We start from the raw sequence: 12,222 nt of genomic DNA on the forward strand, positions 1-12,222 counted from the left end.
CTAAAAACAGTGTCAGAATGACCATATGTTTGACGTCCAATAGCCGATGATAAGATAAAAAATCAATGTGTTCTAGTGGCGTCGTTAAATAAAACAAACTTTACTTTATATGTGTGTGTGTGTGTGTGTGTGTGTGTGTGTGCGCGCCCCCTCCCCCACTTTTTGGCACCTTCTTACACCCATGTAATGAAAAGTTGATCGGTTGGTGCTAACCGATTATAACCGATGATTGATGATGGAATTCCAACCAATTCCTAAGACTAACACTTTTACTATTATCCTGCTTGGTATCCTATCCTATTCTGTTTGTTGATGTGTGTGTTTGTATGTATATATGTATAATATGTGTTATGCTTCTAGTTTTTCAGGGGCAGCTGAGCACTTACCACTGTTTTTTGCACCTCACGCTTTCTTCCTGTTTCTTTTACCTCCGTAAGTTTTCAATTTGCAATATTAGTCAAAACATGTTTTAATTTGTAAAGAGCAGTAGATGCCCATTTGTGTCTGAATTATCAAATTTATGTTTCACATCCAGTAGTCAATGATTAATTGAACAATGTGATCTAGATGTGTTGTTAATAAAGGAAGGAAGGAATGTGTTATTTAACAATGCACTCAGCACATTTTAATTATGTATGCGCCGAGTCAGCATTTTTTAAAACCACAACATCGGGTAACACAGCGATGGGGTTGCATGCCCTAATATGGTAGACACGTCGGCCAATCGGGTGGCAGTGTCGCTGTCCTCTCGCTCGGTTCAAACTAGCTTCCGGCTACACTTTATCAGAAGCAATGAAGTGTTTTAAGGTTATATGGCATTGGACGTACATGTATGGTTAAGGACCACACAGAAAATGAGAGACAACCTGTTACCGCTCTGCAATGAACTACTCTTTCCAATTAGCAGCAAGAAATCTTTTATATGCAGCATCCCACAGGCAGGATAGCACATACCACAGCCTTTGCTACACCTGTTGTGGTGAATTGGCTGGACCGAGAAACAGCCCAATGGGCCCATGGCCGACAGGGATCAATCCTAGACCAACTGTACATTCTGTGAGTGCTTTACCACTGGGCTACGTCCCGATACGTATCGCAATGCATATCATAATGTATTATTTACAGCATCATCAACTGATTTGTACATGATGATGCAAGATGAAGTTTATTATTTAAAGCATGAACTATATCTATCACTTCGGTGTACAAAAGTTTATTTTATAACATATCAGCTAGGCCTTTCCTTTTATAACATCTTTGAAGACAGTTAAGAAAGTTTGTTTTGTTTAACGACACTAGAGCACATTGATTATTAATCATCGGGTATTGGATGTCAAACGTATGGTCATTTTGACAGTCATAGAGAGGAAACCTGCTATATTTTTCCATTAGTAAGAAGGGATCTTTTATATGCACCATACCACAGACAGGATAACACATACCACGTCCTTTGATATACAATCGTGGTGCATTGGCTGTACGAAACATAGCCCAATGGGCCCACTGGCAGGGATCGATCCCAGACCAAAAGTGCATCAAGCAAGTGCATTACCACTGGGCTACGTCTCGCCACAGTTATGAAAACTAGTTAAAACTAATTAAGAGATCAGAGTTTCCGACCGACTCGAACTTGAAAAACAGAAATTACTAAGTGTATCGGTACAGGTGGGGTGTATGATAATACATATAATATGCATCGGTACAGGTGGGGTGTATAATAATACATATAATATGCATCGGTACAGGTGGGGTGTATGATAATACATATAATATGCATCGGTACAGATGGGGTGTATGATAATACATATAATATGCATCGGTACAGGTGGGATGTATGATAATACATATAATATGCATCGGTACAGGTGGGGTGTATGATAATACATATAATATGCATCGGTACAGGTGGGGTGTATGATAATACATATAATATGCATCGGTACAGGTGGGGTGTATGATAATACATATAATATGCATCGGTACAGGTGGGGTGTATGATAATACATATAATATGTATCGGTACAGGTGGGGTGTATATCGGTACAGGTGGGGGGTATGATAATACATATAATATGCATCGGTACAGGTGGGGTGTATGATAATACATATAATATGTATCGGTACAGGTGGGGTGTATATCGGTACAGGTGGGGTGTATGATAATGCATATAATAAGTATCGGTACAGGTGGGGTGTATGATAATGCATATAATATGTTTACCCTTTAGTTCATAATACATCAGTATACCGATACTACCGTACATCCCTAGTTATAAGTGTGTGTAAATCTGCATTGTTTTGTGTGTTTTAATTCTAGAATTATACTCGAGGCAGCATACAGTCTTCATGATCCAACATTCGCAGAAAACATTGGGAGTGTTCTGCTTTTTGCTGTTGTCGTGAGTTTCCTTTTCACTCTGCTGTTAATAATCACCTTCCGATCCAACCAGAGGGGAATATAGGTGTCATCTCCATCTGACTGTCTGTCTGTCTGCCCATTTTTTTTTTTTTTTTGGGGGGGGGGAATTGAAAATCCAATAATTACAAGATGATCCTATTTTAACCACATTACTTTAACATGCGTATGTATTAATATTAATTTTGTTTATCTAAATCTGTTACATGTATGTTTGGTTGTTTAGCCACTGTTCCCACTGAATTTGATAAATCATGTGAGAAGTTATGAATTTAAAAAAAATAACCATGAAAATGATTTGGACTTAGCTTTTGCTGTTCAAATTCAACTACACAAACTAAGCCTTTTTTGTGTGGACTCTTGCACAAGTTTCCACAAGTGTAGACATGCTTGCACAGTTGAAGATATGCATGCAGCAAGCTTGCACATGCTTACACAAATGAAAACATGCATGCGGCGAGCTTGCAGAATTACTGGCTACCTTATGCGAGCTAAATGTTAGCTTGCAAATAGCTTGCATTACTTGTACTAACTTGTGACTACCTTGCGACAACCTAGCTGCAAGCATGCATTTTTGTTTGTGTTATGTAAAAGTTGAATAGCCCTTATTAGTACATATAAATACATATATGATGATATAACATCATTAATCAGTTTCACACATTTTATCTTTCCAGCGAACAGTTTCTAATACATTACAGGCCTTGACCTTAAGTTTTTTCAGTGGTAATAAAATATAGTAGTCCTCAGTGAAAATTGGTAGCCCCATAACTTAAATAAAAAAGAGAGAAAAAAAAGGAAAAATAAGTTATTTTTAGGATGGTTGTTTTTAAAATCATGAGCAATATACTGTGAAATATAAACTTATGAAAACTATATGATAGCCCTTAATGAACAATAAAGTTTTTAGACTCAGGCAGCAGAGCACATGAAAGGTGGAATATCAGACACCTATGAATTAAACGTCTTGTTGATTGTGGATTGACTGGACATGCCAAAACATTTGGTAGCCCGGCGGACCACTGTGGTTAGATAACTGGTAGTCTAAGTGAGAAATCGGTAACCAAAATACTCCAGGCTACCACTAAGGTTGAGCCTTGCATTAAAAATAGGCAAATTGACAATAACAACAAAATTGGCAATCGATCAGTAGCTTTAAAGAATTGACTAAATGTGGTGTGGTCGAGTGGGGTCAATTTTTTGCAAAAGCAACAAAGTTGACCTGAGCAAAACCTGATGACCTACTGTACTTACCGCTGTTTTGGCGACATATTTTGTTATTTTAGTTTAGTTAGTTTATTATTTTAGTTTAGTCCTTCTGTTTACATCAATATTATTATAAAATATGACATTTGTAAAAATGCTTGCCCTATGCCGAGTAATAGAATGCTTGTCTGGAATGCAGTAAGAAAGGAATGATATTCTAATAATTCATATATCTAACCAGTTGTATATAATCTAGAGAGAGAGAGAAAGAGAGAGAGAGGGAGGGAGGGAGGGAGGGAGGGAGGGAGAGAGAGAGAGAGAGAGAGAGAGAGATTCATCACGAGTGTTCTTTAATATGGAAAATATCAACCGAGTCTACCGATTAACTAGAAGATATTTTCCATATTATAAAACACGAGTAGTGAATTCCGTTTATCATTTAACACTTCTAAAATAACATTTTAAATCAATTTTTAGTAAACCACAGTAATATGACGTTATCATGATTAGCACAAAATAGTTTGACGTCACGCATTTCAACTAAATCTTTGAAACGTTATACGCTCAGGTTGGTTTATAAACAAATGACCCATCCACAGCAACACATTACCTAGAGACCGTGCACATTTGCATACCATTATTAACCGGGTTAGTACACTAAATTATCACATGGGTTTATGACATGGATATCATGGGTAAGTTATAGGATAAATATATATATTTAAATATGAATTTATTTTGTTATTTGTTTCTTTTCATAGGGAACAGTTCTGGCATGTTTCATGTTAGGTATGTATGCAGTCGGCATGTTTTCAGTAACCATGAATGGATGGCTTTCAGTTTTAGTTTTAGTTACACAAATCGCCTATTTTCCATTCCAGCCAATAATCATACTATTGGAATGTTCAGATGCCACACAGATAATTAGAGAAGAAACCTGCTGTCACCATGACATGGGCTAATATTTTTTAAAGCATATATCCCACAGACAAGAGAGTACATATACCATGGCCTTTGTTAAACCTTTTGTTAGCTGCATTTTATTTTGTGTGCATCGTCCATCTTTAGGAATAATTGCTTATGGTTTTGTCTAGATCTGTCTCTGTCTCCATATCTCCCTCTAACTCTTTCTCTCTCTCTGTCTGTCTGTCTGTCTCTCTCTCTAACTCTCTCTCTCTCTCTCTCTCTCTCTCTCTCTCTCTCTCTCTCTCTCTCTCTCTCTCTCTCTCTCTCTCTCTCTCTCTCTCTCTCTCTCTCTCTCTCTCTCTCTCTCTCTCTCTCTCTCTCTCTCTCTCTCTCTCTCTCTCTCTCTCTCTCTCTCTCTCTCTCTCTCTCTCTCTCTCCCTCTCCCTCTCCCTCTCCCTCTCCCTCTCCCTCTCCATTTCTCTCTCCCTCTCTTAATCATACTGAGGGAGTTGTCTTACCGATGTAATGTTTTGTTATCTAGGTCTCACTTTGTATGGATTGGCCATCAGTGGTGCTATGGGTGTGTTACCTATGCCAATGTCTCTAGTTCAGATTCTTGTCTTCTCGTCGTTAATAGTAGCAGTGGATCCCGTCGCAGTGAGTAATTTATAGGTTTCATATCCGTCTGTCACACACATAGTTATCCCGACATGTTTTTTTCACAGTGCCACAAAATATACAGCTGAAATTTTGTGTATGGCTTTATCATGTACTGTTATAGATCAAGTTTGATTTACATGGCGATTTACCCATTTTTACAGAGTTATGGCCCTTCAATTTATAACATATTAAAAAAAATTTTTTTTAACTTTTTTGTGCAATGACTCAAAATATTTAGCTGAAATTTGGTATATAGCTTTATTATATACTAGTATAGATGATCAAGTTTAACTTTCATTGCGATTTACTCATTTTTCTCAGAGTTATGTCTCTTAAATTGAGGAGATACGGAAATGTGTTGGGCCCGGAAAGTATTACTTTAGCAGTACTCTCAGAATGCTTGTTAAGCTTTATAGTCACACATGTTATTTTTAGTAGCAGTGAGTTTCTTGTACATGTAGTAACATACAGACCAGTGGACATAATCATTATTATAGTAGTAATGGTGTTATCTAATAATTTTATGTTTCTGACTCAAACTCTTGAACGCAGAAACACGGAATTCAGCTAAATTCGCAACCTATAGAACTTTACAATTGCTGTTTTTATAAGTTAGGACCCAAGGGTGATTAACGTGATGTTTTCTGGGAGCCTATTAAAATTTCTAACAGAGAATAAATAAAATGAGGGAAAAAGAAAAGTAGAGGGACAGAGAATCAACTGGTTATAGATATTCCTATTCTTATGATGATTATCATCATCATCATCATCGTCAACATTATCAGCGTCATCATTATCATCATCATCACCATCATTATCGTCATCATTATCAATATTATTATTATCATCATCATCATCGTCAACATTATCAGCGTCATCATTATTATCATCATCATCATCATCATCATCATCATCATCATTATTCTGTTGTCTTTGCAGGTTCTTGCTGTGTTTTCAGAAGTCGGTGTCAACCATGTTTTGTATTTTCTTTTATTTGGAGAATCATTGCTCAATGGTGAGTTCCACATTCATAGCACGAATGCTATTCACATCAGTAGCATATAGCATTCACATCAGTAATGACACCATATAACCGTACATAAAATGTGTTGAGTGTGTCGTTAAATAAAACATTTCCTTCCTTCCTTCGCCCTGTTGAAATCCCATCAGTAACAACAAGGATAACATTGTACACATCAATGTGCAGTATCAAACACTGATGAAGGGCTATTCACATCAATAAACATATTCCCATCAATAGCAAAGAGATACACATGAACATAAAGTATCAGCCAACACCCAGGAATGTTATTAACATCAAAAACATAGCATTCACATCAGTAACACAAGATACACATCAACAGTAAAAAACACCATGATGCTAGAAAACATCAAATAACAGCATTCCCATCAGTAACACAAGATACACAGAAACGGGAGAGCAGGCATCAACACCATGAATGCTATTAACATCAATAACAGAGCAGTCACATCATTAAAACGACTGCACATTCCCCACAGAGGTTAGCCAACAGTTTCCAAGACATTTATTTCAGAACAAAGACCATTAGAGGGGTGCATGATTGATGTTAAAATGTGGAAAAGGTTAAAGAAAAATCTATATATATTCATCATTGCAGATTAAAATTTTAAAGCAAGGCTCAGATGAATCATTAAGAAAGCATTCATTTCTTTGTAAAATTAGTAAAGAAAGGGGTAATCTTACCAAAGGGGAGGAAAGGATGAATCAGGGAAAGAAGGCGGAGAAAAGAAAGGGTTTTTGGGGTGGGGGTGCGACGAAGCGAAAGTGGAGGTGGAGAGGGGAAATATAAGAAATGGAGAAGGGGGAGAGGGAAAAGAAAAAACAAAAAAACGGGAGGAGAAAAAGGGAGGGGTGCAGAAATGGGGACAGTGGAATGAAGGAGAAAAAATGAATCGGAGGGAAAAAAAGGAAAGGAAAAAGGAGTGGGGGGTAGAAGAAGAAACGGAAAAGACAAAAGAGGGCAAAGGGAAGAAAAAAAAGGAGAAAGAATAGGAACAGAAGAAAATGGGAAGAGGGGGGAGGAAAAGGAGGATAAAAGGGCAAGAAGTAAGAGGAGGAGAGGAGAAAAAAGAGAGGGAAGTGGGGGAAAAAGGTAGGAAGGGGGGGGAGGGGGAGAGAGGGGGGGGAGGAAAAAGAGAGAAAAGAGGGGGGGGGAGAGGGGGAGAGGGAAGGGAAAGGAGGGGAGAAGAAGAAGGGGGGGGGGGAGAAGGAAAAGAAAGAAGAAGGGAAGGGGGGGGGGGGAGAGAGGATAACGAAAGGGAGTAGAGGAATGTGTGGGGGGGAAAGGGGGGAAAAAGAAAAAAGTGGGAGTAGACAAAGTGAAAGGGAGGGAGGAAGAGAAAGGGAAAAGGAAGAAGAAAAAAAGGAGAAGGGAAGAAAGAGGAAACAGAGAGAAGCAGTGGAAGATGGGTGAGGAGAGAGAAAAAGGAGGGGAAAAAATGGAGGGAAAGAATGGGAAAGGAGGGGAGATGGGGGGGAGAAGACGAGGGAAGGGTAAAAAAAGAGGAGAAGTGAAGAAAGAGGGGGGAGAGAAGTAGAGGGGGAGAGAAGGGGGGGGGAAAAGAAAAAGAAAGGAAGAGAGATGAAAAAGAAAGAAAAATGGGAAGAAAAAGAAAGGGGGAGGCAAAGACAAGGGGGGAAGAAAGGAGGGGAGATTAAGACAAAGAAAAAAACGAAGACGAGAGGGGGAGGTGAGGAAGAGCGGAAAGGAAAGGAGGGACAGGAAAAAGAGAGGAAAAGAGGAGTTGGAGAAGGAGTGAAAAAGAAACAAAAGGAGGGGGGTAGGAAGAGAGGGGAAAAAAGAGGAAGAAAGCGGAAGGAAAGGAAAGTTAAAGGATGCGTTAAGAAGGGAAGAAAAGAGGGAGGAGGCAAGAGAAAGAAGAAAAAAAGGAGGAGGAAGAGAGAGAGAGAGGAGAGAGAGAGGAGGGGGGGGAGTCAAGAGAAAGGGGGGGAGAGGGAGAAAAGGAAGAGAAAAGAGAGAAAAAGAGAGAAAAAGAGGGAGAAAATAGAAGAGAAGACAAAAAAAAAAAAGTAAGAGTGAGAGAGAAAGAGGGAGAAGGGGAAGAGGGAGGGGGGAGAAAAAGGAAGGGGGAGAAACTAGAGAAGGAAAGAGTAAGAGAGGAGAAAGGAAAGAAAATGTTAAGAAGGGAAATGGGTGGGAGGGGGAGAGGTAAAGCTAGGGGGTGGTAGAGAGGAAAAAGGGAGGGGGGGGGAGGCTAAAAAAGGCACGGGAGGGGGGAGAGAAACAGGGAGAAAGAAAGGAGAAAGGGGTTAAGAAAGACGGGAGATTGAAAGAAAAAAGGGAGAGAATGGGGGGAAGGGGAAAAAAAAAGGAGGAGGGGGGGAGGAGGGAAAAAAAAAGAGGGACGGAGAGGAAGAGGGGAAGCAGGAAAAAAAGACAGGGGAGGGAAGCGGAAGGGGGTGAGGCAGGAAAAAAGGAGGAAAAGGGGGAAGAAGGTAAGAAGGGGAAAAGGGAAGAGGTAGAAAGAAAATAAAGAATAGGGAAAGGAAAGGGGAGGAAAGAAGGGGGAGAAGGAGGAAGGGATAGGAGAAGGGGGGAGGAAAAAGAAGGAAGAGGGAAAGGGGGGAAAGAGGAAAAAGGGAAAAAAAAAAAAGGGAGGGCGGAGAAATGGAGAGAGGGAAGGAAAAAAGGGGAAGGAGGAAAAGAGGGCGTGGGGGAGAAAAGGGGAAAGCGGAGAGGGAAAGGGGAAGTGGGAAGGAAAAAAGGAAAGGGGGATGGGGGGAAGGCGGGAAATGGGAAAGGGAAACAAAGAAAAAAGGGAAAGGGGAAGAGGGAAAAAAAGAGGGGGGGAAGAGGGGGAGCAAAAAGGGAGGAAAGAAATGGAGGGGAAGGAAAAAAAAAGGAGAAGAGAGGGAAGAGGAGGAAAGAGGCGGGGAGAAATAGGGGATAAATGGGAAAGGGCGGAGGGGGAGAACAACAGAAAAACGGGGATAAAAAAGGAGGGCGAAGGAGGAAGGGAGGGGGGGAAGAAAGGAAGACCAAAGGGTGGGCGGCAAAGGCAGAGAACAGAGCGAAGAAGGAAATTCTTGGAAGCGGGAGGAAGAGAGCAGAGGAAAAGTAAGGAAGAGGGAAGGAGAAAAAGAAAAAAGGCTAAGGTAAGAACAAAGGGGGGGGAGAGGTGCGAAAGGGAAGGAGGGGAGGGGAAGGGGAAGGGGAAAAGGGGGAGAGAAGGGAATTAGGGAGGGGATGGGGAAAAGGAAATAGGGGGGAATTAGGAGGAGAAAGAAAAGGAAAAAAGAGGTGGTGGGGGGGGAAGGAAAGAAGCAAGAAGAGGAGGGAGAGGGGAAGGGGGGAGAGGACAGGAGGGGACTAAGAAGGGGACAAAAGGGAGAGGGAAGAGAGGAGGGAAAGGAGGGGGAGGAGAGGGAGGAAGGGAGAGGAATAGGGGAGAAGAAAGGAGAAAGGGGGAAGAAGGGGGAAATAAAGAGGGGGGAGGAGGAAGGGAAGGGGAGAGAATTAGAGGGAGCGAAACAGAAGAGGACAGGAGGGGAGGGGAAAAAAGCGATAGGGGAGTAGTTCGGCCGGGGAGTCTCCAAGGAAGAGAGAGAAGGGGGAAAACTCAAAGGAGAAGACAGGAGCAGAGAGGTGACTCAATAGGGAGTAAGGAATGGACAAGGGAAGAAGGAAAGGGGAAAGGTAAAGGGAGAAAAGAAAGGAGGAAAAAAAGGGGGGGGAGAAAAAAGAAGAATACACGAAGAGGGAAGCAGAAAAAAAAAAAGGGGGAGGACGAAAGGCGTAAAAGAAAAGGGGAAACAGGGAGAAAGAGGGATGCGAAGGGAGGGGGGGAAAAAAGGGATCGAAGGAAGGGGGGGGAAGGAAGGGAAAGGGGAGGGGAGGAGTGGGAGAGGGGGGGGGGGGAGAAGGAGGCCCCCGGCATGACACCGGTAAAGGGGGGGAGTGAAGCAGCTGAAGCGAGATAATAGTATCAGCGACGGCCAGAGACGTCTGGAACGAGACACCAGGACGGAAGAGAGTGAAAAAAATTGCGAAGGAAGGAATAAGTAAAGGAGGGGGGGCAAAAGAAGGGGAAGGAGGAAAAAAGGGAAAAAAGAGGAGGGGAGGAAAATGAAAAGGGGGTGGAAGAGGGGGGGAGAAGACTTCTGCCCTTGTTTCTCTCCCCTCAGAGATTCCCCAATCCTTCAGGTTCACCCCCAGCCTCCCTCTCCCTCCCTGCCCTCATCGGCCCGGGCTCCTCACGCGACTCCCCACGCACCCTACTTTCTTTTACCTCGGTCCCCCCCCCCCCTTCCTGCTCCTGCACATGGTTGTGTCCACACACATTCCTATTCTTTTCCCACTCGTACGCACGCCCCTCGCCCCCCCCGTCCGCACCCTCCTTCACTTCCCCCTTTTTTGCCCAACAGTCTTTCCCCCACGCTTTTCCCCATTCCTTTTTCCCCTTTCTTTCCCCAATCCCTGTCATCCCCCACCCCTCACGGCTCTACCTGCCCATCTAGTCTTCCGCTACTACCCACGACTCCCGACCCCCCCACCTCCCCCCTCTGACTTCCTTATCACTTATTCCCTCAAAATAATTGTCCAACGACTTTCCCACCACCACTGCCCTCCTTCTCTTCTCCTCACACTTCCTATGCCTCTTGCCCGTTCTTCTTTTCTCCACTGTCATGAACTCGCAAATACAACGTACCTCTCTTCCCCCCCCCCCCCCCCTCACCCACTCAACCATTTCCTTATTACCCGTTTTGCCCCGCTTCCCCTTCACTCCCTCACCCCTCCCCTACCCCTTTTCTCTTGGGTGCCTTGAATCGCACTCTTTTCTACCTCCCCCCCCTTCCCCCCGCGCTCGATTCCCCCCCTAATCCCTTCTTGTCCCCCCGCGCCCCCCCATTCCCCCCCCCCCTTACGCACCCCCACCGGCACCCCTCCCCCCTTCCCCCTCCTTTCCCCCTCCTCCTCCTCCCTCTACCCTCGCTTTCCCTCCTTCTCAATGTCTCCGCCCGGTCCTCCCCTCATTTCTGTTTCAGTTCCCCCCTTCCTCCTCCTTCCCATTTCCCCCCCTCTCTCATTCCCCAGTCTCACTCTTTGACGCCGCTTATTTTTTTTTAAAGGCCTCCCCCCCTATTTGTGACCCTTCCACAGTCCCCCTTTCAATGATCTCAGAACATTTCCTTTCCTCCCCCCTAATTTCCCTTTTCCCCCCCCAGTGTCCTTACCGACGCTCTCTCCTCTCCTGTGTCCCCCCCTTTCTTTCCCATTTCTGTTTTACTCCTTACCCCTTTCCACGACTTCTTACTAGTTAACCCTCCCCGACCTCATCATGTGGTCACTTCGTTCTCCCAGCCCCCCTCCCTTCCTTTCTGTTTTGCAGTTCTTTCATCGCTTATGTCTCTTTAAACGTGCCCCCAACCCTGTTACGTCCTTTTAGAATTCACCCACCACTTTCTCTGCTCCTTTCCCGTCCCTCCCTGCACAAACTCCAACGCTTTATTTCCCATCCCACTTCTGGCACCATCCACTCCACCCCCTCGCTCTTTTGCTCCCCCACCTCGCCCGTCTCCTCCCCTTCCTTTTCACGCATCTTATACGCGCGCGGAACCTCTCATCTACTTCTCCTCGAGCCATCACATAGTTACCGACTCCGGCACTCCAACTCGCTCACAGTGTTATCTTCCTCCTGCACTTGGCCCCTTCTTCCTCCACTCCTTAACCTCCCCGTCCGCCTACTTCTGGGCCCCTCCGGTGAAATCCCCCCCCCCCGCACACACGACCCCTTCTTGTCCCCCTCACTCTCTTGCCCAAGGACTTCCCACGTTTTTTTCCGCTGTTCCCCCCCCCCCCCCCCCCCCTTTTGCTGTCCACCTTCCGCCTATTACCCCAACCCTTTATCTCCCCTCCCCCTTTTCTCATTCCCCCCTTCATGTCAGTCCTTTTCTCCAAACTGAGACCTGTGTACAGCGCGTTTTGTTTTCCTTCCCCTAGGAGCCCACCACGTCTCCCCTTTCCCCCCCC

The 12,222-nt window shown here is 43.8% G+C and overlaps 1 protein-coding gene across 1 annotated transcript in view; it reads left to right on the forward strand.

The window, feature by feature from the left end:
- LOC121370124 (sodium/hydrogen exchanger 1-like) overlaps positions 1 to 12,222 on the forward strand; it is a 61,120-nt gene that overhangs the window by 15,127 nt on the left and 33,771 nt on the right. The window contains exons 5-9 of the mRNA XM_041495230.1: positions 361 to 432; positions 2,318 to 2,399; positions 4,384 to 4,411; positions 5,070 to 5,185; positions 6,128 to 6,203. Coding sequence (XP_041351164.1) covers positions 361 to 432; positions 2,318 to 2,399; positions 4,384 to 4,411; positions 5,070 to 5,185; positions 6,128 to 6,203 — 374 coding nt within the window. The remainder of the gene's footprint in view (positions 1 to 360; positions 433 to 2,317; positions 2,400 to 4,383; positions 4,412 to 5,069; positions 5,186 to 6,127; positions 6,204 to 12,222) is intronic.

This window comes from Gigantopelta aegis, chromosome 1 (assembly GCF_016097555.1).
Source record: "Gigantopelta aegis isolate Gae_Host chromosome 1, Gae_host_genome, whole genome shotgun sequence".
NCBI lineage: Eukaryota > Metazoa > Mollusca > Gastropoda > Neomphalida > Peltospiridae > Gigantopelta > Gigantopelta aegis.